Source organism: Bidens hawaiensis, unplaced genomic scaffold (genome assembly GCF_021521415.1).
Source record: "Bidens hawaiensis isolate Kalapana, Puna unplaced genomic scaffold, B.hawaiensis_p1.1 tig00031915_1, whole genome shotgun sequence".
Lineage (NCBI taxonomy): Eukaryota > Viridiplantae > Streptophyta > Magnoliopsida > Asterales > Asteraceae > Bidens > Bidens hawaiensis.
The window spans coordinates 163,986-191,138 of NW_027495402.1; the positions used below are offsets into that span (position 1 = coordinate 163,986).

The following is a 27,153-nucleotide window of genomic DNA, read 5'->3' on the forward strand; positions in this document are numbered from 1 at the left end:
TTACAGAATATGGAGTAAACTAGTGACTTTTTAGCTAATGGATATGTCCACAGAAAATTGGTGTGATCATCTAGAAAAAGTATGTAATAACGATGACCTCTCGTACTAACAATTGGGGACGTCCAAAGGTCGCTATGAATAATATCAAATGGTAAAGACGAACGAGTATATGAAGGCATAAATGGTAATTTAACACTCTTCCCAAATACACAAGATTGACAAATAGTCTTATTTAACTTAGTAAAGGAAATAACATTCGAATGTGTTAAAAATTGAAGTAAAGTTGGTCCGGGGTGCCCAAGTCGTTGATGCCATAATTGGTTGGAAATAGCGGCAAAGGTAGAAGGAGGTCTGTATTGGGTAGACTCCGGCGGAAGAAGATAATATAAATCACCGCTGCTGTTGCATCGGAGGATAGGGATCCGGGTCTTGAAATCCTTCACAAGAAAACCAAAAGAATCAAATTCGATAGAAATTCAATTATCAATAGTTAGGCGACGGACAAGTATAAGGTTTTTAATTAGTTTTGGGGCATATAGGACATTATTTAATTTTAGGGGTTGGTAAGGAGGTGGTAGGTATTGATATCCTTGTCCATTTACCGGAATGGTAGTGCCATTGCCAACAATTATATTATGTAAAACGCCATTATTAAAATAAGAGTGGAAATTACTCGAATTGTCCGTCATGTGAGAAGTGGCACCGATATCCATGTTCCACTGATCTGGTGGGTTGAGAGACATGGTGTATAATGCCTGTTCAATATTAGTAGGCGAATAAGCCGCAGTGTAAGCCTGATTGGGTCGTGGCCCTAGAAGTCCAGCAGCCGAATCTCTACTCCCAGGAGTTGTGGTGGGTCGGGGGTGGTTGGATATGGGCATGGTGTAACACCCCGACCAAAGGCGGATTATACATCGGGGCGCCACATATTGTTTCATTACTCGTGACACTATTGGGTGTCAATATTTAATAAATACATTCATTCGCGCACGCGCAGGGTAAACAAGAGAACATAAAACATCATAAATCAATATATTATAAATCATAATATTCGAACAGCAATAACTTGTCTTGATACATTTTAATCTAGGTCCAAAATAAAGAAAACTTCCTATGTGTCCACAAGCTCCAAAACAGCTACTGCAAACCTGAACATGTGTTAAAATAAACGTCAAACACTTGCGTGTTGGTGAGAAATCAAGTTTAATACAATACATAGATAGCAATAAATCTGCGCGCAACACGTGTATGTCTGGTGTTTAACAAGGGTGCAATCAGATTGTGATCAAGCCTAGATAGATCATAGCTCATAGTTCATAGTTCAATCCGTGCTCCCAATTGAGCACAAAAACGAGAAAACATCTGTGCAAGTGTAAACAAAGAAAACCGTAAACGATAGGTCTCCCGTGTTCATCTAATGGATCCATGAAAACTGCGGAATAGGCCGAACAAAGCGGTTAATGATACACACATACAAATAACAGCCAAGTAAACGTCCTCAACACATGGGATACTGCGCGACTAAAGTTCATAAACAAGTTTAAGACTCTAAGTTTGTACGAACACATGAACATCCCAAAACATTAAAAGCAAAAAGGGATTAGGTACGAGATTACTCACTTGATAAAGATGCGATGATAGATAAAGCAAGAACCAACTTTAAACAAGCACAAGTTAACCTATAAACAAGATTATTGTTTTAACGATCTGTTTTAAGTCTTGATTATAAGTTAGCATAATTAATAAGTTATTATATATAATATATTACCGGAAAACAGGGAAGAGGAGATGAGAAAACGGAGGCAAGAGAGGAGGGAGGCGGCTGAAGAACAACGGCAGAGAGCAAAAAGGGAGGAAGAGAATAAGTGTAGTGTGTGAAGTGTTAAGAAAATAGTACTATATATAGGCAAACCCTAGGGGACACAAACCCTAGAAAAGATCTCCAAAAGTAAAAGAAAAGATATCAACAGTAAAAAGTTCTGAAAAGTAAAGATATCAAAAGATATGGTAGCAGGGAAAAAGAGAAAAAGGCATGGGCGGTTCAGATAAAGTTACTGGTCAAGCATGGCAAAAGCAGATCTCAAAAGATAATGTCAGTCACTTTTTCTACCAACCAATGGGGTTGGTACGCATGCTGCGCCGGAAGTAACTATTCAGACATTAGATAGGTTAGGTCAACAGCTCAGAAGAAAAGACAACTCAAAAGCAACGGCTAGAATAAACAGAAGATACAAGGGTTAAGCGCGGGAAGGCTGAGTGCGCGAGCGCGAAGGCTGGCACAACAATCCTTAGCGCACTGCGGGAAGAATCACAAATCCTTAGCGTGCTGCGTGAAGAACTAGAATTCTAAGCGCATCGCGGGAAGAACATACATTCTTAGCGCATTGCGGGAAGAACATGCATTCTTAGCGCGCTGCGAGAAGAGTTCTCTTCACGCATCGCAGGAACAAGATGTCTTCACGCAGGCTTCCATGTAAGGAGTCTGGCGCGTGGAGCTGCAGACATCCTTAGGCGGGAAGAACCAAAGGACAAGCAAAGAGTTAGAAGAAAAAGAGGGAAACAAGGCGGAAAGAGAGAAGGAAGAGGGAGGGGACGGCGGAAAGAAAGAGAGAGAAAGAGGCGGGAAGGAAATATATATTATTATTATTAAAAATAAAATATAAGTATAAATATATATTAAATAATAAAAGAAAGAGATCGGGTCAGAGAAACGGGTACCTGGGTCGGGTCGGATTCGGGCAGATGTCACAGTCTCCCCTACTTTAAGAAATTTCGTCCCGAAATTTATCTCGAAGTAGGTTGCGCAGAGAACAGGTGCGGGTACTTGATCTTCATTTGATCTTCCCTTTCCCATGTAAACTCGGCTCCGCGCTTGGACTCCCAGCGAACTTTCACGATAGGGATACGACTGCGCTTGGTTTGCTTAACCTCGCGATCCATAATCTCAACAGGCTTCTCAACGAAATGCATAGATTCATCAATTTGAACTTCATCAAGTGGAATGTGAAGGTTCTCGTCAGCTAAACACTTCTTGAGATTGGATACATGGAACGTTGGATGCACATTACTGAGCGCGGGCGGCAGGTCAAGTCTGTAGGCAACTTTTCCCACACGCGCGAGAATCTTGAATGGTCCAACATATCGAGGAGCAAGCTTACCTTTCTTCCCAAAGCGGACAACACCTTTCCAAGGCGACACTTTGAGGAGAACAAGATCACCAACTTGAAATTCGAGAGGCTTCCGCCTACGATCTGCGTAACTCTTCTGTCGGCTTCTGGCAGTCAGCAGATGATCACGGATCTTGGCGATTTTATCGGTTGTCTCTTGAACAAGTTCGGGTCCTGTGATTTGAGTTTCACCCACTTCGCTCCAACAGATCGGGGAGCGGCACTTACGACCGTAAAGTGCTTCAAATGGGGCCATACCAATACTGGAATGATAGCTGTTATTATAAGAGAACTCGATCAAAGGCAGGTGCGAATCCCAATTACCTCCAAAATCAAGAACACAAGATCGGAGCATATCCTCAAGAGTTTGAATAGTTCGCTCAGACTGACCGTCAGTCTGAGGATGATATGCCGTACTCATGTCCAAGCGAGTTCCTAGCGCAAATTGGAGAGATTTCCAAAAGCGAGATATAAAACGGCCATCGCGATCGGATATGATGCTCAAAGGAGTACCATGGCGGCAGACAATTTCCTTGACATAAAGCTGCGCGAGTTGCTCAACACGGTAGTTTTCACGAATGGGCAGAAAGTGAGAAGACTTAGTCAAACGATCCACTATTACCCAAATGCTATCATGTTTGCTTGCTGTCAAAGGTAACTTGGTAATAAAGTCCATCGCTACACATTCCCATTTCCACGTAGGAATTTCTGGTTGTTCGAGCAAACCAGATGGGCGTTGGTGTTCAGCTTTTACTTTAGAACAAGTCAGGCATTTAGCTACGAACACAGCAATATCCTTTTTCATACCGGGCCACCAATAAGTTATGCGCAAATCCTTGTACATCTTATCAGTGCCAGGATGAATAGAATACCGAGATTTATGCGCTTCACTCAGGATATCAGCGCGAAGATTCTCATCAAAGGGAATCCAGATGCGATTGAGATAGCAGAGAATTCCACTCAGATTAGGGACAAAGAGTGCTTCCGCGCCACACGCTAACTCGGCGCGAAGGTTACCATTACTGATGGATGCGCGCTGCGCGTCACGAATACGCGATTCAAGGTTGCTTTGAATCGGCGCGAAGTGAAGCTGCGTGCGCGGCAAAATACAGTTAAGCTGGCAGGGTTTTCGGCTGAGCGCATCGGCTACCACATTAGCCTTACCAGGATGATACCGGATCTCACAATCGTAATCGCTGATGAGTTCGTTCCATCGGCGTTGCCTCATGTTAAGTTCCTTTTGATCAAAGATATGCTGAAGGCTTTTATGGTCAGTGTAGAGGATACACTTAGTGCCATAAAGGTAGTGTCTCCAGATCTTCAAGGCAAAAACAACTGCACCTAGTTCGAGATCGTGAGTTGTATAATTCTTTTCATGAACCTTGAGTTGCCTTGATGCGTAAGCGATAACCTTGCCTCGTTGCATAAGAACACAACCGAGACCTTGGTTGGATGCATCGCAATACACGACAAAATCATCATTACCCTCAGGTAGCGCAAGAACAGGAGCTTCACACAACAAACGCTTGAGCGTTAGAAAGGCTTCTTCTTGCTTCGAGCCCCAAATATATGGTTTACCTTTGTGCGTTAGAGCTGTTAAAGGCAAAGCGATCTTCGAGAAGTTCGAAATGAAGCGCCGGTAATAACCAGCTAAGCCCAGAAAGGAACGGATCTCAGAAGGAGTGGTCGGCGTAATCCAGTTCTTGATTGCTTCAATCTTGGATGGGTCGACATGAATACCCATCTTGTTTACAACATGACCAAGAAACTGTACTTCATCAGACCAGAATTCACACTTGGAAAGCTTAGCATAGAGTTGCTCAGCTCTAAGCTTTTGCAACACCAACCGAAGATGTTGCTCGTGCTCGGCCTTAGTCTTAGAATACACCAGAACATCATCGATAAACACAATCACGAATTTATCCAAGAAAGGCCTACACACCCGATTCATTAGATCCATGAAAACGGCGGGTGCGTTGGTTAAACCGAAGGACATGACCAAGAATTCAAAATGGCCATAACGAGTTCGAAAAGCAGTCTTCGGAACATCTTCATCGCGGATGCGCAACTGGTGATAGCCAGAGCGGAGATCAATCTTCGAGAAACAAGAGGCACCTTGGAGTTGATCAAAGAGGTCGTCAATACGCGGTAAGGGATACCGGTTCTTAATGGTGAGTTTGTTCAACTCGCGGTAATCAATACACATGCGAAACGATCCATCTTTCTTTTTAACGAACAACACCGGAGCACCCCAGGGCGAAGAGCTAGGGCGAATGAATCCTTTAGCAGTCAACTCTTGAAGTTGGCTGGCCAATTCTTGCATCTCAGCGGGTGCAAGACGATAAGGAGATTTAGCTACGGGTGAAGCACCAGGGACAAGATCAATACGGAACTCGACTTCACGAGCGGGAGGGATACCAGGAAGATCATCAGGAAAAACTTCAGGGAAATCACGCACAACAGGGATATCACGAAGCTTCTTCTCTTCAGCAGGTTTGACCACATGGGCTAAGAATGCAATACACTTCTTCCGCATAAGCTTTTGGGCTTCGGCGCAAGACATAAGCTTAAGACCACTGGAGGGTTTTTCGCCGTAAATATGAAGATCACCATTTTCTCGAGGTATGCGAATCACCTTCTTGGCGCAAATAACTTCGGCGCGATTATGCGAAAGCCAGTCCATACCAATAATAACATCAAAGCTTCCAAGAGGCATAGGGATGAGGTCAATCAGAAAATCGTTTTCGTTAAGGTTAAGCGTGCAATCTTTAATCACCGAGTTAATTAAAACAGTTTCACCGTTAGCCAATTCAACTGAAAAATTTTCTTTTAAATCGTTGCGCGGTCGCGCAAGCTTCTGCTCAAAGGCGCGAGAGATAAAACTTCGATCGGCGCCAGTATCAAAAAGTATTGAAGCATAAAATCCGTTAAGCAAAAATGTACCATTAACTACGTCATTATTCGCTTGCGCTTGGTGCGCGGTTATATTAAAAGCTCGTCCACGCGTCACTTGGTTTGAAATCTGGTTCACCGGATTCGCTTGCGTAATCTGAACTTGTAGTCTTGGGCACGCGTTCCGGAAATGACTGGGATCACCGCAGTTATAGCACGACCTGGGTCGTGGGTTTTGGTATGTTGGTTGTGGATTCTGCGGGTAGACTGGTGGTGTTGGCGCAATTGGATTGGCGGGAGGGACTCTACAGAACTCAGCAGAGTGACCAACGCGGCCACATCGGTTACATTGACGACACGGGGTTTGGGTTGGGTGATGAAGTCTACAGGTTGGGCAAAAGGGTTGATTTCCTGTGTAAGGTTTCTTAGGTGGCGGGGCAGGGAGTGCGGGATTGGTTAAGGCATAGTTGTGAACTACAGGGGGAGTTGGGTAGGCTGACAGAGGGTTAGGCGTGTAAACTGGAGGTTGGTAAATGGGTTGTTGGGTAATGGGCGGGTTGGTAAGCGCATAGGCCTTGCGCCTGCGCTTGAGGTTGTTACGGTTTGAGGGTTCAGGTTTGGTTTCTGTTGGTTCAGGGGCAGTCTTGGTGAGTTTGGTCTTCTCAGTTCCCCGCAGGAACAGGGTTCCTGCTCTGACATGGTTGTCGCTGAGCACAGCGGCCAACTCGATGGCGTCAGAGAGGGTTACTAGGTTTCTGGCCCATACAGAATCTTGAATTTCCATGGGGAGACCCCCAAGGAATTTCTCGATTGCTCGGCGTGAAGGGGTAACAAGGTGAGGGACAAGCAGGCTTAGTTCATGGAAGCGCGTCGCGTACTCGCGCGCTTCACCGCTGTACTGCTTAAGATTCCAAAATTCTTCCTCCAGGCGCTTAACTTCGTTGGGAGGGCAGAATTCTCGCGTCAGAATTTCCTTAAATTCCTCCCAGAGCATGTTGGAAGCAGCTTCTGCGCCACGCGCATGAGCTACTCCATTCCACCATGTAAGCGCTCTAGATTCCAGGACACTGGAAGCATACAGGGTTCGTCTGTCTGAGGGGCATTGGGTGTGGAGGAAAGTGTTTTCTATTTTCTCAAGCCACTGGAGCATCACGGTGGCTCCTTCAAGACCTGTGAACTTTGGAGGGTTACCCGCGTTAAAGGACTTAATGTTATAACTCGAGGTATTGTTTTGGCTCAAGGCTTGGGCTATCGCGGCGGCCATTTCCTGGGAACGTTGCTGTCTACGCATGCGCGAGGCTTCTCTTCTCTGAAATCGGCGAGATAGCGGATGCATTCTATAAAAATTTTAATTTTAGTTAATATCTTGGTTTTAGCGCAAAGTTTTAATCTTATAAAGCTTGGTTTCACGGAGTCAGTTACAGTCAAAAGTTAAAGTAAAATAAATGACCCTAAATGCAGACTTAATAAAGGTAACAAATTCGAATCAAGAGTCGACAATTCATGTATCACCATGACTTTCCGAATTCCCAATTTAAAATATACGGGCAAACGAGTATTGGAGATTGGCGATTCATGTATCACCATGACTTTTCAATCTTCAATATGAAATACACAAGAAAATGAGTATTGGAGGTTGACAATTCATGTATCACCATGACTTTTCAAGTCTCCAACCTCAGAACATAATCGTAAATGGAAATTGAAAATCAACTATTCATGTATCACCATGACTTTTCGGATCTTCAAATCCCAACAAACGAATAGGCAGAAAAAAAATCAATAAAAATCGAAATTCAATCAAAAATCGAAATATCGCGGAATAAAACATAAAATCATATACTGCGCAAGCGCGAGCATATTCATAAATAACGAGTAATTAACAATAAGCGCGCAAACATGAGATTTCTCTCATGCGCAAGAAGGGACTCTTAGGTATTCTAGGCCGTTACGTCTAACCACCTATCCTAAAGTCAACGAGCTCTGATACCAATCTGTAACACCCCGACCAAAGGCGGATTATACATCGGGGCGCCACATATTGTTTCATTACTCGTGACACTATTGGGTGTCAATATTTAATAAATACATTCATTCGCGCACGCGCAGGGTAAACAAGAGAACATAAAACATCATAAATCAATATATTATAAATCATAATATTCGAACAGCAATAACTTGTCTTGATACATTTTAATCTAGGTCCAAAATAAAGAAAACTTCCTATGTGTCCACAAGCTCCAAAACAGCTACTGCAAACCTGAACATGTGTTAAAATAAACGTCAAACACTTGCGTGTTGGTGAGAAATCAAGTTTAATACAATACATAGATAGCAATAAATCTGCGCGCAACACGTGTATGTCTGGTGTTTAACAAGGGTGCAATCAGATTGTGATCAAGCCTAGATAGATCATAGCTCATAGTTCATAGTTCAATCCGTGCTCCCAATTGAGCACAAAAACGAGAAAACATCTGTGCAAGTGTAAACAAAGAAAACCGTAAACGATAGGTCTCCCGTGTTCATCTAATGGATCCATGAAAACTGCGGAATAGGCCGAACAAAGCGGTTAATGATACACACATACAAATAACAGCCAAGTAAACGTCCTCAACACATGGGATACTGCGCGACTAAAGTTCATAAACAAGTTTAAGACTCTAAGTTTGTACGAACACATGAACATCCCAAAACATTAAAAGCAAAAAGGGATTAGGTACGAGATTACTCACTTGATAAAGATGCGATGATAGATAAAGCAAGAACCAACTTTAAACAAGCACAAGTTAACCTATAAACAAGATTATTGTTTTAACGATCTGTTTTAAGTCTTGATTATAAGTTAGCATAATTAATAAGTTATTATATATAATATATTACCGGAAAACAGGGCAGAGGAGAGGAGAAAACGGAGGCAAGAGAGGAGGGAGGCGGCTGAAGAACAACGGCAGAGAGCAAAAAGGGAGGAAGAGAATAAGTGTAGTGTGTGAAGTGTTAAGAAAATAGTACTATATATAGGCAAACCCTAGGGGACACAAACCCTAGAAAAGATCTCCAAAAGTAAAAGAAAAGATATCAACAGTAAAAAGTTCTGAAAAGTAAAGATATCAAAAGATATGGTAGCAGGGAAAAAGAGAAAAAGGCATGGGCGGTTCAGATAAAGTTACTGGTCAAGCATGGCAAAAGCAGATCTCAAAAGATAATGTCAGTCACTTTTTCTACCAACCAATGGGGTTGGTACGCATGCTGCGCCGGAAGTAACTATTCAGACATTAGATAGGTTAGGTCAACAGCTCAGAAGAAAAGACAACTCAAAAGCAACGGCTAGAATAAACAGAAGATACAAGGGTTAAGCGCGGGAAGGCTGAGTGCGCGAGCGCGAAGGCTGGCACAACAATCCTTAGCGCACTGCGGGAAGAATCACAAATCCTTAGCGTGCTGCGTGAAGAACTAGAATTCTAAGTGCATCGCGGGAAGAACATACATTCTTAGCGCATTGCGGGAAGAACATGCATTCTTAGCGCGCTGCGAGAAGAGTTCTCTTCACGCATCGCAGGAACAAGATGTCTTCACGCAGGCTTCCATGTAAGGAGTCTGGCGCGTGGAGCTGCAGACATCCTTAGGCGGGAAGAACCAAAGGACAAGCAAAGAGTTAGAAGAAAAAGAGGGAAACAAGGCGGAAAGAGAGAAGGAAGAGGGAGGGGACGGCGGAAAGAAAGAGAGAGAAAGAGGCGGGAAGGAAATATATATTATTATTATTAAAAATAAAATATAAGTATAAATATATATTAAATAATAAAAGAAAGAGATCGGGTCAGAGAAACGGGTACCTGGGTCGGGTCGGATTCGGGCAGATGTCACACATGGGGGGTTGGGCCAGAACGGTGGTCCGAACTGGGCGTGCTATGGTGTCAAAATGGGGTTGTGAGGGGTCTAATTATTTGGAGAAAAAATGTGAGCCGGGTTCTGATTGTTTCCATAGCTATTCACACCATAGGAATTATGTGAGTTGTGACCATAACCTGCTGGCGTGTTATAGCCAGACCCGCGACCACGACCCCAACCATTCCGTCCACGACCACGGCCACGCCCCCTTTCGGATGTTGTCTCAGATCGGTATTCCGATTGACCCTCGTGAATTGGTTTTTGGCTTGTCGCGTATAGGGCAGTTCCAGGGGTAGTTGCGGTGAATGAGGCTTGATGGGATTTCTTTTGCTCTTCCATGGTGACCTTTGATCGAGCCAAGTGGAAGGAACGAAGATGTTCAATGTTCTGAAGAATCGAGCCAATGCCCTCATATTGTTCATTAAGACCGGTGATTAGTTGTATTACCATATCATTATTGGAGACGGGTGCATCCACATTAGCTAATTAATCGGCTATAACTTTTAACTCCTGACAATAAGCTTGCATGTTTGGGAAGTTGTCCAAGCGAGTATTAGCAAACTTTGTTTTTAAGTATACGACGCGGGTGGCCTTGTTATCATTGAACAGATCTTCAAGGGCCTTCCATGCATCATGAGCCGTTGTGTCTTTCTTGAGAATGGTATTGAGCAAGCTGTAACAGATGGTTCCATAGATCCATTGAAGGACTACATCATCGATGCGTTCCCAAGAATCTAGAACCGGTGGAGTTGGCGGATCAGCAACTTTGGGATCTTTCTGAGGAGATAAAGAGGAAGAGGGTGGCGGTGTGGAGGAGATTAAGTGATCATACACCAGAAAAGCTTTGCAGTGTATCTTGACCAATTCCGACCATGAAGTGTATTTACCGGATTCCAAATCGAGAGTAATGGGGATAAAGTATTTGATATTTGTGACGGTGACCGCGGGATGGAGTTTGGATTCCATGAGAGAAAGGGTGAAGGTTGATTATGGCAGAAGCATGGTGGGATCGAAAAGAACCGTCAATTTGATGGAGGCTAGGGTTTTTAGGACTATGATACCATGAAGTAATGTTTTTGTGAATGATCCTTTACCCTTTCTCATTCATCCAATATATAACGATACATATGCAATCTCTTATTAGGAGAGAAGATCCTACACATCAATTACTAAAATAATCACGATATATTCTATATATAATTCTAAGTCTATTACATACCTTCTGATCAAAATGTAGTCATACGGACCGTCTAATGTGTTAACTGGTTCGTCTAACCTCAACCTTGTACAGCTTTATGATTGTGTCGGTTTGACCATTGACTTGGCCTTCATGCGGACCGTCTTACTGTTTTGACGGGCCCGTCTAATCAAAAGCGCTACTGACCTAACTTTTGTTATAAAATCATTGCGTTTGAGTCGTTTTTGGACCTTCTTTCGACATAATAGATATTGGGGACAATATTGGCAAGGCATTGGAGCATATTGGAGGATATGGATCGTTCTTGAGCGCTAGAATCGAAGACCGAAACGTGTTTAACGAGTTTGCTTTAGTTCGGTTTCCGTTTTTAGTTGTGTTCACATATCGTTTTGAATAATCATGATAAATGGTATTGATTATTGTTTATTTATGTGTTCTTTATCACATGAGTAGCTAAAAAATTCAAACTACGTAGGTTCTAATTGATTTTTGACGTGTTAACGAGTTTTCAGGCGTTAAATGAATGTATGCCTGATTTTTGTTGAAAAGCTCATTTCTTTATCATTATATTATATGCTTATGGGTATGTTTGGCAAAGAGCTTTTAGCGGCTTTTAGGAGCTTTTAGCTACAAGCTTTTAGGAAAAAGCTCCTATTTAATAAAAAGTTCTGTTTGGTTAGAGTAGCTTGAAGCTTTTAGGCTTGGAGAAAAAGATCCAAATTGAAACGCTCATGATAGTAGCGTTTAGACAAGCTACAAGCTTTTAAGGTTTTAAATTTTACAATTTTAGTACTTGAACTTTCATTACATTTTGTTAATTCATATAATAATTACATATTTAACCCATATTCAATACCAACTATCCCCTTGACTTTTTAAAAGACCATAACTTTTTAACACGCTAATAGTTTTTTAAAAAAATTTCATCATAAAAACGAATATTTTATTCTCTTTACTTTGAGTATTATATTGTTATACTTCTTTAACTTTAAAAAATTAACATATTATGTGATTATTGGTTAGGATCGGCAACAAGTCGAGTCAGACTAGCCCCATGCATGTGTACGACCAAATTAAGGTCGGAACGAGTCGATGAAAAAGGGCTAATTCAGTTCGATTTATGTTGGTACAGTTTTGAGTCGAAAGGGGTCAAGTCGGAATAGGTTTTGGATTAAAACAGTGCACCGCGCGAGCACCCAGCTAGTTTTATTGAAAGCTCCAGCTACTCTACCAAACACCTAAATATTTCTAAAAAGCTGCAGCTAACAGCTACCAGCTACAGCTTCTAGCCACCAGCTTCCAGCTACCGGCTAGCAGCTTCCAGCTAGTTTTGCCAAACATACCTTATACTTTTTTTTATTATTAAATTGAATCCCGTGTGATCTTATTTGCCTGATTTAGTATATATAGTATCTTTAGGATTATGTGTTTAACCGATTACTTTGTGTTTTTAGGTTATTTTATGCTCATAGCTTGTGATACGATCCTATTATATTAATAAGTATATTATTATTATTATTATTATTATTTAACTTTATCTATTATTTAGTTTCCTTATTATAGTCAAATTATGTTTCCTTATTGTTTAACTTTTCCAATTATTATGTCTTTGATTTTCCTATATATTGTAATCTTTGTTTGAGAAAAAAATAAGAAATAATTATTATTTTGGGTTTATTTTCTCTTCTTCTCTTGTGTTCTTGGAAGATTGACGGTTGTCTCGAATAAACCGTAACAATTGGTGCTTTCATTGAGCCTTAGCCTATATGGCTTTGGAAGAACTCTTGTGGGAGCATCCACTATTACCTCGTTTCACTGGATCTAATCCCACTCCATGAATCTCTCAAGCCGAACGATATTTTATTTTTTAAGCGATCTATGGCGACGAGCGGTTTCCCTATGTCGTTGAATCCTTCGCTGATGAACCATTATGGTGGTTCAATGGTTGGCATCGGAGTTCAGACGTCATCACATGGGATACTTTTACTACTACTATGTTTAATCAATTTCGTCTTGATGCCGTAAATAACCTTGATTTCACAAATGACACCACCGTCCATTCCGAGCCACCACCTTCCCCTACCAAAACTGTTGTGACGGCACCCATGACTGCGACATGGTCAACAAATTCAAAAGCTATGCAAGTTCAATCATATAAAGTTGAAACTACTATCATGCAACTCGCTGCCCAATTGGATCATACTAACAACATACTCACCAACTTCCTTCAAGCTTCTTACTCTTCAACCAGATCGCCACCGTTCATGCTACCGGCGCCACCACCAACTCCGCCTCCACTGCTTCCATTAACTCCAACAACCACATCGCTGCCCAACCCCGTTGTTCCTATCCAAACCGGTGGATTGAAGACCATAAATAAATTCCTATAAAAAATTGTGAATTTTAATATCATCAAAAGGAGTATCACATCACCACCACCAACTCCAAATATTGTTCCATTTATCAATAATAGTTACATGCTTCCAATGACAAAAACTCCAACATATAATGCTTTTGCGAAGTCAAAACGTTCTGAGACAAAGATCACATATAGCACGGCAAGACACGGGTGGTGCTACGTTGAGACCGCCCCACTTGTCGTTGTACGACTCGAGTGGCGATCTCCATGGCAACGACATTCCGTCCTTGAGGACAAGGACGTTTTCAAGGGGTCGGGAATTGATACGATCCTATTATATTAATAAGTATATTATTATTATTTTAATTTAAGTTTATCTATTATTTAGTTTCCTTATTATAGTCAAATTATGTTTCTTTATTGTTTATCTTTTCTAATTATTATGTCTTTGGTTTTCCTATATATTGTAATCTTTGTTTGAGAAAAAAAATAAGAAAGAATTATTATTTTGGGTTTATTTTATCTTCTTCTCTTGTGTTCTTGGGAGATTGACGGTTGTCTCGAATAAACCGTAACAGCTTGCCACATAATATTTGATTGATCAGTTGTATTGATATAAGTAGTTTGCCTTCTCTTAGTCTGACAAGATAATAAGAGTCGATTTGTCTTGACTCTTGTTTCCTAGTCGGTTTTTTAACAACTACGAGATCATCGATCAATTTATATCCCATTTTAGTTGACCTATGAGTTCGAGTTATATGGTGTTTAAAGTGAGTTTCCCTTTCTTCCCTAAATTTGTCTTACTCGAGTCTATGTCGATTTTGTGACGTTGAGTCTGACTTAGAGATTTATCATTAGGAATCCTTAACCTGATGATTACATAATTAGTTAGGAATTGACCAGTGAGACCGATCAAAGATCTGATTAGTTATTTCTTAGTTTAGCGTACATATAGAACCCTGTATCATACAGTTATAAAAACAACATGGGCGGCTAGATTTATCCGACGATGTTAAAGATGACGGTGTCAGCTAATATAGGGGGAGATAGAGAGTGATGTTTTAAATGAAATAAAGAGAAATAAAATTTTATTTATTTAAGTATTATTTAATTATCATTTTCACTCGCTTAACAAACAACAACTAACAGTGTTAGTAACTTAGTGTTAGTAAGTTGAACCGAAATTACAGAATAAAAAAAGTTGAATAAAAGTAACAAAATCACAAAACTAAAACTAAAAGTCTAAACCATTATTTAACAACAACAAATGATAATTAAAAATTGTACAAGTTTATATGTTTCAAACTTTCAATCCAGTAACACAACAATACCTCATCAACACATCAATTCAATCCCATCATCACCACTATCCACAATGGAGTCACTCACCTTCTCTATCTCTACACCCGCCATCAATCTCCGCCACTCTCTTCCCGTCAAACCCATCTCTCTCCGCCGTCAACAACAACCCATCAAATGCTCAATCCACTCAACCACTCAAACCCTAAGCTCCAACTTCACCCCAAGTTTCAATCTTTCAGCCTCCTCACCGCAAACACCCGCCACGGCGATGAGAGGCGCCGAATCGGACGCCATGGGGTTATTATTAAGGGAACGGATTGTGTTCTTGGGGACCCAGATTGATGATTTCGTTGCCGATGCGATTATTAGTCAGTTGCTGCTGTTGGATGCTCAAGATTCTACTAAGGATATCCGGCTGTTTATTAATTCGACTGGGGGGTCTCTCAGGTAATGTATATTTGTTCCAATTGAATGGGTTTTTGGTTTTGTTTGTGGATTTTGAATGCCCTTTTAGTTGGGGTTGAAATCGGGTTAATTTCGGGTTATTATTAGGTTTAAAGTTTGATGCTTTCTGTGGTTTTTTTACTTGGATTTGAACTATAGTTAGTTAAGGATGTTTAAGGAATTATTATTAGGGCTTTTAACGAGCTGAAATGTTTGACGAACTGTTCAGAGCTAGGAACAGTAAGGTACACGAAGGATTCGTAATAGAGATTATGTAAGTATATTTCTGTTTATGAAAAGACTTAGGCGCTTTAAATTGGTAGAAATGATCAAGGAGTACTTCCCAGTTTCTGATCCAGTGTATACTTCTATTCACCGATTAAGTAAATAACTATCAAGAACGAAGTAATCCTTTATCTTTATTAAGAGTCCCCTGTTTTTGATATAGGAGAATAGGAACGGGAAAAAATAGGAAGACTGACTGGAATTGACCGAATTGCACCAGAACAAATAGATTTGTTTCTTTCTCGAGGGAAGTTTGTTTGTTAAATAAATGAACAAACGTGAGCAAGGAATTTCGTTCAATTAACTAAATGAAAGAACATGAACAGAGTTCATGTTTGTGTCAGATAATGTTTGTTTGTTTATGTTTATTCATAAAAGGTTTTAAGTACTTTATATTTTTATAATGACTATTCTAGGATTAGCATACAGATTTAAGCAAAATTATTAACTATAAAGTAAAAATATGAATGAGTATTACGTGATTTGTTTTGTATGTAAAATTAAGATATAAATAATGTAACAAAAAACACCAACACAAACTTGTTAGCTGGACACCGAACCACTGTCAATGACCATTCTCGGGTACCCAAAACAAATAAAATATTGTTGTGTTCATTTGTGTTTGTTCGCTTATGTATGTGAACCGTTCATGAACAAGTTTGTTTTCTTATTGAACGAACACAACCAAGAAGTTTTGTTCAGTTGGCTGTTTGTGAACCGTTCTCTTGTCCGATAAAAGCTTAATGGACGAACATGCATAAGGCCTTGCTCAGTTCCTAGTTATTATCATATGATTATAAGCAGTTAACATATTATCTGTTCTTATATATTACATACAAAACAAGGTTCTTTTGATTCAAATTACATATTTTTGTTTTTGTTTTGTCAAAACAGCGCTTCGATGGCAATTTATGATATTTTAAAGCTATTAAGAGCTGACGTGTCAACAATAGCACTTGGCATATCAGCATCAACCGCCTCCATAATTCTTGGTGGTGGAACGAAAGGCAAACGTCTGGCAATGCCAAATACAAGAATTATGATCCACCAACCACTCGGTGGTGCAAGTGGGCAGGCGTTAGATGTTGAAATTCAGGCTAGAGAAATGATGCATAACAAGGAAAACGTGACAAGAATTATAGGTGAGTCTACTGGGCGTATGTATGAACAAGTTCAAAAAGATATTGATAGAGATCGGTATATGTCTCCTATTGAAGCAGTGGAATATGGGATAATTGATGGGGTTATAGATGAAGATTCCATAATCCCGCTTGAGCCTGTACCAGATCGCGTGAAACCGACTCTTAGCTATGACGCAATCAGCAAAGACCCTGAGAAGTTCTTGAATCCTGATATACCTGATGATGAGATTTACTAGTGACTGTTTGAAGGCAATTTTTACAGTTTTGAATTTACTTGCTTGTTGTTTGTTCTTTAGTGATAAGAATTGTTAGTAAGTTTGTCAAAAACTGTTGTATTCTTAAGTCAAATGATTGCAGTGGGACTGTTTTCATAATATTGGGGAGAATCTATGCTCATTAGCTGAACCCCTTACGAATGTGACTGATGTAACGCTTATACGGGCATATATGTATGTTTTACATACTCAACACACCCGGTTTACAATGAACTGACGTGGGGTTAAATACACGTTTGTCTGGTTACATGGCATTGTCAAAATCTAAACGCTTGTTTAAAAGGTGAAATGATTGGTGTGAAGAGGAAAGGTGAACGTGTAGCGGACACCCTCTTGCAGGTGGTGTACATCGTCCATATTATTGCCCGCTTCATTTTTAACAGTTTTTAAAAAATCTCCTCGTACAATTATTTTCAAAATAACCTTTTTGTTTGTAAATATATTTGGTCCCTAAGCTGAATATAAAGATTTGACGTCATTTATACTTTATACTTTTCTTTATAGGAATGACATGTAAACTAAAAACAACGTAATGTAAACTATCATTTATATAATTGTCAATGTACTAAGTAAATCTTTTATAATTATATGATTTTTAATTAGCATTACACTAGCTTTCCTTTCGTATTTCACGGTAGCCTATTACTAATTAGTATAAAACAAGAGTTTGGTGCCACAAATAGTTAATTTGCTTGACTTTTGTATATATGATTATTATTTCGTGTTTTAGCAATAACATTTCATTTGGCCTGGTGGTGTTGCCTTAGGCTGTGCTTTGTGTAGCGGTTGACAACTCAGGTTCGATCTTGCTTTTCTCAAACATTGTTTTTTTTTTGGTTAATATTTTGGTGGGCCCCGGGTATGTGAGTGGGTTTTTTACCTGTGGGGTTTTCTTAACATGACACCTGGATGCCAGGTGCTGCTATTTTTACTTAACATAAGTTTCTCATTCACTTTTTTCATTCAACTGTGTTGCATGTTTCTGTGGGTGCTTCAGGTTAGAATCGACATTAATATTATTTCGTTTTCTTTGCATTTGTTGTTAGTATGCTGTTATTGGTTTTATTCAGGGACTGAATTTAAGTTTTTTTGGGTCTGCTGCTGGTTCTTGGAATTGAGTTTTAGGTTTTTAGGGTTTGTGTTTCTAAAACTATTTGGGTGGTTTTTGTTGTGGCTTTGGTGTTTTGATAGTTACATTTAGTTGTATGGTTTTTTAGGATGATTAATTGTAATTTTTTTTGCCAATTGTAGAGTTTATGGTTCTTGAGTTGGTATGGTTGGCATGATTGAGGGTTTTTGATTGTGTTTTTTTCCTACCATTTTTTTGGTTGATTCGTTTGAAATCAAATTCGGTTTACTGTTCAGTGTTAACTTTATACTTGTGTTACGCGAGTTTATTTTAAGAGTTAAAATTGATGTGATTATGAATCCCTTTTTCGATTCAGTTTTTGTAAATCGAATCAGTTTAAGTTTAGTTTTTTTTTATAATTGAGTGTCTATTTATCAGTGGGGTCCGGGCCAGTTCATGTTAAAAGTAGGTACACCTTGAAAATTTGAACCGACTTATTACCAGTAAACATATCCTTACGTGAATCAGACTTGCTGCTGGTAATTTGTCAAAGTCAGTTTTGCTGCTGGTAATTTGTCAAAGTCAGTTTGGCTGTCACTGCCAACAACAAAACCTTTGACCTGTACTCTAATAAAAACCTTACGCGAGTTTATTTTAAGAGTTAAAATCGATGTGATTATGAATCCTTTTTCGGTTCAGTTTTTAAACGTAAATCGAATCAGTTTAAGTTTAGTTTTTTTTTTATAATTGAGTGTCTATTTATCAGTGTCAAGTCAGTAAAACAAAAAAACTGACCTGGTCCAGGCCAGTTCATGTTAAACGTAGGTACACCTTGAAAATTTGACCCGACTTATTACCCGTAAACATATCCTTACGTGAATCAGACCTGCTGCTGGTAATTTGTCAAAGTCAGTTTGACTGTCACTACCAACAACAAAAACTTTTTAACATTTAACTGGAAGTTGATATTAATAATGTTTTTTTTTCAGTTTGTATCTTCGTGGATATCTTGCATCGTTTTGTTCAGCTTAATCTAAGGTACGTTTATTTCAATTTATTGTTCGTGTCATATTTATTTCTATATGGTCTTTGTTTGTGTATTTCGTTGGATTTTTAGAGTGTTGGGCCCTTTAGTTTATTAGATATCATAGCTGTATAGGTATTCCTAAGTTGTTATCTAAAGTTGTAACGTTTAATTAACTCAATAATGTCTAGGCCATCGAAAGACGACGGTGAATGTCAGGCCTCCCGGAAAAGGCCACGATCCACGTTAGGATCTGATGTATTGTCGGTTAACGTTGTGCCCTGTGATGGCGACAACCAGATTATTGTTAGTCGTAAAAATGTTGTTTTAGGTTTGTCTGCGTATAAGTTTTCTGAGTCTATGTTTACACGTTCGCGGAACACACTCTTGAATCGTAGTAATCCTTCTGTCTCTGTGGTTGGAACGTCTTCGGTTACCACGTCTGTCAATGATCTTGGTGACTGCACTTTGGTGTGCGAGTTTTGTGGCGCCTTTTTTTGGAACGCAGAACGATTAGCTTCATTTCCAGCAACTAGGAGACCACGATATACCCAGTGTTGTAAGAATGGTTCTGTGCGCTTGTGTCTTCCTCTTGATCCACCTGATCAACTTAATCAGCTTCTAGAGCGTCAAGATTATCTTGAAGGCATCTGTTACAACTCTATGTTCGCCATGACTTCTTTTGGTGCGAAGCTATCAGGTCCTTACGTTTTTAAAGTTGAGGGTCAAATTTCCCACTGGATTGGGAGTTTATGTCCTAGTGATGGTGAACCTCCAAGGTTTTTGCAGATGTACATTTACGACACCGAAAACGAGATTCGCAACAGAATGCAACAATTTAGTGATTCTCAGGAGGTTAAGTTGTCTGAAAGTATTGTACGTATAATTAAAGATCTCTTGGACATCAACAATGAGTTGGTAAAGCTTTTTCGTACGGCTCGCGATATTTGCTCTTCTAACAATATTGTTTCCTTTAATGTGTGTCTGTATAAGTCTGCTAGACAAGTCTCACACGATGCGCCGGCTCCAAACACTATTGGTGCAATTGTTCATGAAGGTGTGTCTGGTGCAGAAGATTTTGATATCGTTGTTCACCATAAAGAGGGCCGACCTCAGCGCATAAATAAGCTTCATAGTCTTTACATGGCGCTTCAATATCCATTGTTACATATTTATGGTGAACATGGTTGGTCTCCTGATATGTGTCTTGCTTCTAATAGTAATCGTAAAAACACTCGCCTGACCCTCAACATGTACTATAGCTTTATGATGCATGATAGGCGTGATCATTACTCTTTGACCTTAAGAAGTGCTCGTCTTTCCAGCAGTATTTTGTAGACGCTTATATCTGTATTGAGCAGAATCGTCTCGATTACGTCTGGTTAAATCAAAATCTCTTTAGGATAGAATTCCTTCAATGGGTGAATGATGCCATTTCTATAGGAGACACCGAAGGTCATAGTGTTGGAAAGCGTATTATTCTTCCGTCGTCATTTACCGGAGGCCCAAGATATATGTATAAACATTATCACGATGCTTTGGCAATCTGTCGTGTATACGGCAATCCACAGTTCTTCATAACATTAACTTGTAATGTAAAGTGGCAAGAAATTGTTCGATACATGACTCAGTTCCCATCTCTTAAGGCTCAAGACAGGCCTGATATAATTAGCAGGATATTCAACTTGAAGGTGGAGGCGTTCCGTAATTTCATTAAGACCGAGAAGCTATTTGGGACCATCATTGCTGGTGAGATATGTTTATGTTATTTATCATGTTATTTATCCTAACATATTAGCATCTCATATAAGAGTGTTAATATAAAATCTAACATAATTTTTAACAATTGTTCAGATATGTATACGATCGAATTTCAGAAAAGAGGTCTCCCTCATTGTCACATGTTGTTTTGGGTGTCACCAGTTGACAAAATAATCACGCCTGCTGATGTTGATTGTCACATATCTGCTGAGATTCCTAATCCTAATATTGACCCTGAGTTGCACAGATTTGTTAGTGAATGCATGATTCATGGCCATGTGGGCTTGCGAAACCTAATGCACCATGTATGGAGGGTGGCGTATGTTCAAAAGGATTTCCAAAACCTTATTAGACATCTACAACATTCGACAAAAATGGTTACATTGGCTGACGGGTTTTCTGTTAAAAAGAACAACATAGAGGTCGACAATGCTTATGTGGTTCCTTATAATAAGACTTTGTCACTACGTTTCAATGCCCACATAAATGTTGAATATTGCAGGTGGAATATGATGATTAAGTACTTATTCAAGTATGTGTCTAAGGGTTCAGATCGTTTTCATTTTAAAGTAACTCGGAGCACACATGCTATTGATGCGGATCAGAACTCTTCTTCAGTAAGTTGTAATGAAATTGAAATTTTGTTGACGGTAGATTCATATGCCCTCATGAAGCAGCTTGGCAAATCTTCAATTTCCCTATACACCATCGGTATCCAGTCGTTCAAGTATTGCCGTGCATCTTGAAAACATGCAACATGTAAGTCTTAGAGACAATCAAAAGCTGTTGCATATAGTGAACAACTCAGCTGTTGGTCTCACTACACTTACCGGGTGGTTTACGACTAATGCACGTGACCCTAGTGGTCGTCATCTTAATTACATCGACTTCCTGTCAGAGTACAAATGGGAAGCCAATGGCAAATGTTGGATAAGACGCTCTTACAAATCAATAAACATGATTGGTAGGCTTGCGTACGTTCATCCTTCGTGTGGTGAAAGATTTTTCCTACGTATGTTACTGAATCATCAGACTGGATGTCAATCGTTTGCTGATGTTCGTACCATCGATGGAATTATATACGATACCTATCATTTGGCATGCGAGAAGTTAGGGTTGCTGGTTGACGACAATGAGTGGTCGCTTGCGTTGGATGAAGCGAAAGCTTGGGCTATACCTACAGAACTGCGAGCTTTGTTTGCACACATATTGTTACATTGTGAAGTCGCAAACCCATTAAAGTTGTGGGAAAATCACTGGAGATCAATGTCTGATGATATTACTAGGAACACGGAAATATTTGGCGGGAATGTAGGAGACAATGTCCCGGATGAGACATTATGCCAGTATTTACTTTACGAGAATGAATTTCTATTGAACTTACATTCAACAGATTCATCTCTAAAAAAGTTCGGACTTCCGATGCCTAACACAGAATTGATTCGTTGCTTGAAAAATAGGCTACTGATGGAAGAGAAAAACTATAACCGTGAACATCTACTCCAGCAACACCATGAGTATTTACAGCAATTAAACCCACAACAACGTGTTGTATACGACTACGTGGTTTCAGCTTCAAAATCCAACACTCAAGTTTTAGTTTTCGTGTATGGTCATGGGGTACAGGCAAGACATTCCTATGGACAACAATTACCAGCTATATACGTTCTCAAGGAAAGATAGTGTTGACCGTAGCAGCCTCCGGCATCGCATCGTTACTTCTCCCGAATGGCAGGACTGCACACTCACGTTTCAAAATCCCTATTGACCTAACTGATGAATCAAACTGTAATATCAGTAAAAACTCCTATTTATCAGAGCTTTTAATCGAAACAGAGTTAATTATATGGGATGAAGCACCGATGAGTGATCGTAAATGTTTTGAGGCTTTAGACAGAACGCTAAAAGATATTCTTAACAACGGTCAACATTCATTTGGCGGGAAGTCAATTCTGTTAGGTGGCGACTTTAGACAGACCTTACCTGTTAAAAAAAAGCTACAAAATCTCAAATAATCTCTTCGTCATTACCTCGGTCGTACTTGTGGCCAAGATTTAGAATTTTCAAGCTTTCACAAAATATGCGTGTGCTTAGGTCTAATACGACATCAGACATTGCAGCAGAAATTCAGAATTTCTCAAATTGGCTTCTATGCATAGGCGTAGGCAATGGCTCATCTGGTGTCCCTGATGCGCAAGAAAATGAAAACTCACGAGTTATCGAAATTCCAAGCAAGTTCATCATTCCAAATAATGCTAGTCTATTTCTAAACTTATACATTTCATATATGATGAAAATTCTCTAATCCATCCAACACCATCATACCATCAGAACTTGCACAAAAGGCAATCGTACGTCCAAAAGACATGGCTGACCATATTAATCAGATAATTCTCAACATGCTCCCAGGTGAGGCCACCACTTATAGTAGCACAGATGTTGCAGTACCGCATGCGAATGACAACACTGATATTGAGACAATCTATCCTGTCGAATATCTAAACACCATTAAGTATTCTGGCTTCCCCGCACATAATTTACAACTTAAAATTAATGTGCCAATCATGTTGCTAAGAAATATAAATCAAACGTCAGGATTATGTAATGGAACAAGACTTTTAGTAACGCAGCTGTTGCCAAGACTAATACAGGCCAGAGTTATCACGGGAACAGCTGTAGGTAACAAAGTCTATATACCTAGAATTTGCCTGTGCCACGACAATAAGGAACAACCGTTCATTTTTAAAAGAATACAGTTCCCTGTCAAAGTGTGTTATGCGATGACTATCAATAAGAGTCAAGGGCAATCACTAAACAAAATAGGCGTGTATTTACCACATCCGGTATTTAGTCATGGTCAATTGTACGTGGCGCTCTCGAGAGCTACATCACCAGATTCTCTTAAAATACTCATCGAATCTGACACTAATAATGATAACAACCAAACAAAAAATATAGTCTACTCTGATTTCCTTCAAGAATTAGACATCAGTTAGCTTAATGTCACACGGTTTAAATGCATTATATTAGATAGCCAATAAATAAAGGTTTGTAGTTAGTTATTGTTTTATACATATTAATAATAATTAGGTAGTCAATAAAGAAAGGTTTGTGGTTAATTATTTTTTAAGCATTATGGGAAGTATTTACTTATTTTACTTGACAAGGTAAATATAACTACACAAAAAATCGCGGCGATCAAAGATGGAACTAATGGTCAACCGCTGGAAGTTCGGGTTGTTAAGAAATGGCAACCCTTTAAACGACCCGAGACATGCTACTTATTGATTGACATCAATGTAAGCAAACCTTTCTACTTCAAAAAAAAAATTTGTTACGGTTTACTCAGTTTTGCTACTCATATAAACTAATAACTACCATAATTTTTCATTTCGATTCGATTTCAGTTACCGTTTTTTTGGTTCTTTAGAAAATATAAAACCAAAAAAAAAAACTATTTCTTAGTTGTTTTGTTTTCTTCGTTTCGGTTTTTTTGGTTTTGGTTCAATTTCTTTGGTTTTTTACACACTTTACCTACTGAACTAACCTTTACAACCAATATTATGAAACACTTTCAGGGGGATGCAATCGAAGCCGTAGCTTCATCAAAAAACGCGCAGCATATGATTGACATTCTAGACATCAACCACTGCTACTCAATCAGAAAGTACAGATGCACCAACAAACGATACATGATGCGCACTATTGAACACGAAGCGTCCATAATCTTGACAAAATACACCCAAGCCGTCCCATAGACAAAGACAACATTCCAGCATATCATTTCAATTTCCTTCCATACGATCAACTGGACACTCGAATTGGCTCAAAAGATCTCCTAACAGGTTTTGCACATCTATTACCCTAAGATATCTGAACACAACCCAATTTAATTAAACGGGTCAAACAATCAGCCAAAACCCGATGGGTATATTAAATAGCATGAACAACCATATTACTTACAAAACAAAAATTTACTAAAAGAAAACCGAAATAATATATGCAACCTAACATCCTTTGTTTACAACTGCTTATTACAGATTATATTGGATGTCTGGTGGCTATAAATCTGTCTGACGACCAGAAGAAAACAAAAGAGCATATCTGACTCTAAAAGACGACAGGTACAAACTTACATTATACACACCATGTTTAACTCGATTCTTATCGTTACTTATAGCAACCCCAAAATATTTTTTTCATATATAAACATCGAAAATTTAGTAAGAGTCACCCTATGGCCAGAAATACGAAAGAAATTTGATCAGTCATAAGTCGAAAACATTGATGCACCAGTTATTGTTGCTGTAACATCAACGAAAGTTACCAACTTCGTTCGTAATGGTACACACAACAACCCTAACTTCAATTCAATTCTCTACAACCAAAATAACTAACTATGTACTAGCAGATAACAACGAAATGCAACTCAGCTCAACAAGCGCCACCTCAGTCTTTGTGAATCCTCTGCCACACCTGACACATAGGTAAAACCATTTTAACCACCACTTTTGTAGCATAAATAAATAAATCTTTTACTTGCTAACAAGCAACACCATACAAAAACATAAATTGTAGATACAAGCAGCTTAACTACCCCGCGCCATCAATACCATCAGCCACCGTATACCCCGCAATGACAATTGCTGAAACAATCAATCTCTTTAACAATCAAACAACTGTAACTCATATTCCCTTACATCAACCGACCATAAAGAAACACATAAAACAATACTAACAAATATTTATATTCTAATGTAGAGACAGCAGGTCGAATGTGTTGCCATCATTAAAGACATCCTTGCAGGCAACAACAAAACTTGGTACTACAAATCGTGTAACTTATGCAAAAACAGAGCCTTCAAAACAAAGGCAACTACATCAGCCAAAGGAAAGGAGGTAGCAGAATCAAAAGACTTTTACAGCTGCGAAACTCATGAAATTGTTACCGGATACATCTTCAGGTAATGATACATAAAAAACTAATAATTGATCTAAAGCATACCATCTAACTGTTGGTATATATTCGGCGGAATGTGTTTTCGGTCATATTACTTACACCTATGCTTGCTAGATGCAACTTCAAATTCCCTTGCTTCTTTGTTTAAGCTATCGTTTTATCATCTGTAACACATGTGCGATCACTCAAACGTTGCACACAATTATAGATAATATTTTTTTACTGGTGTCGGTCAACATAAAATAACTATCCATGGTAAACGGGTCTTATTAACACACAAAGACGAAATCTAAAGAAATGTATATATCGTTAACAAATAAACGAAACACAAAGTTTTTATGGTAACGGCATTAGTTAATACCCTAAACATATATCTTTTACTTACATTATAAACTGACAACAAAATCAGACAAGAGTTGATACCATTAAAGTTAGTATCTTTCATATTTATGTAATCTAAAATTATGACAGGTACTTGAAGATGCAACAGGCAGAATAACCGCCACTTTCTTTGACGAGCCCATGGCTGCCTTGATAGGCGAGAGTTGTGACCAAATGATCAAGAAGGAAAGCTATCCAACAGCTAAAAAATGCCCAGCAACGTTTCAGAAACTCATAGGCAAAGAAATGAAATTCCGACTCCAACAACACCGTGAAGATAACAGGCAGCTAGACACATGCGTCATCAAATTACATATGAGCCAACGTATCATACTACACCTATTACACCTATTACGATTACCTAATGCTAACTTATCACCACTTTCTGATAAACACAGGAACTCACTCACCTCCAATGAAGGAGGCGAAAAATTAGTTGAAGTAAAACAAACCTGCTCTTTTTTGGAAACTGCAAGTAAGTTACATGCAATACTTTCATAATAAAGAAACGAATTAAAGATAATTCAAAAATACTAACAATATTCTTCATGCCAGATTATAGTAAACAACACAGTTTCCGTAAACTACATCTGAAGACTAAAACAGATGTCCCTGCAATGGCAATAAATAAAAAGCTGGAAATCACATCAATGCAAATCATGTTTTGGCAAATGATGACTTTTTGGAAACAACATCAGAAGAAAGATCCCAAAACATAACTGATGCAAATGCCAGCTCTTGAAAATAATAGTCAGCCACAACTTTAGACTATTAATATGTATACCCAAAAAGTATTGTAATGATGTTTTATATCTTATGGATGTAATATTTTGCAATCAACCAAGCCCGGCGCAACGCGCCGGGTCAACATCTAGTTAACTAATGATTCTATTAAGAGACAACCTCTGAATCAGTTAGAAATAAAGTGTGTTTGGTTCACTTAAAAAACACATTTTAATGATTTATGAAACTTCTTAATATGTTAGTTTTTAAAACATGCCGACCGATT

General features: G+C 39.1%; 2 protein-coding genes across 2 annotated transcripts; one reads left to right on the forward strand and one right to left on the reverse strand.

Moving 5' to 3' along the window:
* Positions 1-10,430: 10,430 nt before the first annotated feature.
* On the reverse strand, positions 10,431-10,910 carry LOC143582749 (uncharacterized). The gene has a single exon (XM_077065242.1). The coding sequence runs from the start codon at positions 10,908-10,910 to the stop codon at positions 10,431-10,433; it is 480 nt and encodes a 159-aa protein (XP_076921357.1).
* Positions 10,911-14,811: 3,901 nt separating this feature from the next.
* LOC143582739 (ATP-dependent Clp protease proteolytic subunit 4, chloroplastic-like) lies at positions 14,812-17,048 on the forward strand. The gene is made up of 2 exons (XM_077065229.1): positions 14,812-15,250; positions 16,427-17,048. Exons 1-2 carry the CDS (start codon positions 14,877-14,879, stop codon positions 16,908-16,910), a joined length of 858 nt encoding a protein of 285 aa, XP_076921344.1. The 5' UTR covers positions 14,812-14,876; the 3' UTR covers positions 16,911-17,048.
* The last annotated feature ends 10,105 nt before the right edge of the window (positions 17,049-27,153 follow it).

Excerpts from the sequence above, each read along its gene's own strand:
- LOC143582749 (XM_077065242.1), bottom strand. The coding sequence starts at position 10,910 with ATGGAATCCAAACTCCATCCCGCGGTCACCGTCACAAATATCAAATAC.
- LOC143582739 (XM_077065229.1), top strand. The coding sequence starts at position 14,877 with ATGGAGTCACTCACCTTCTCTATCTCTACACCCGCCATCAATCTCCGC. Across the intron at positions 15,251-16,426 it reads TCGACTGGGGGGTCTCTCAG|CGCTTCGATGGCAATTTATG; the intron begins GTAATGTATATT and ends TTGTCAAAACAG.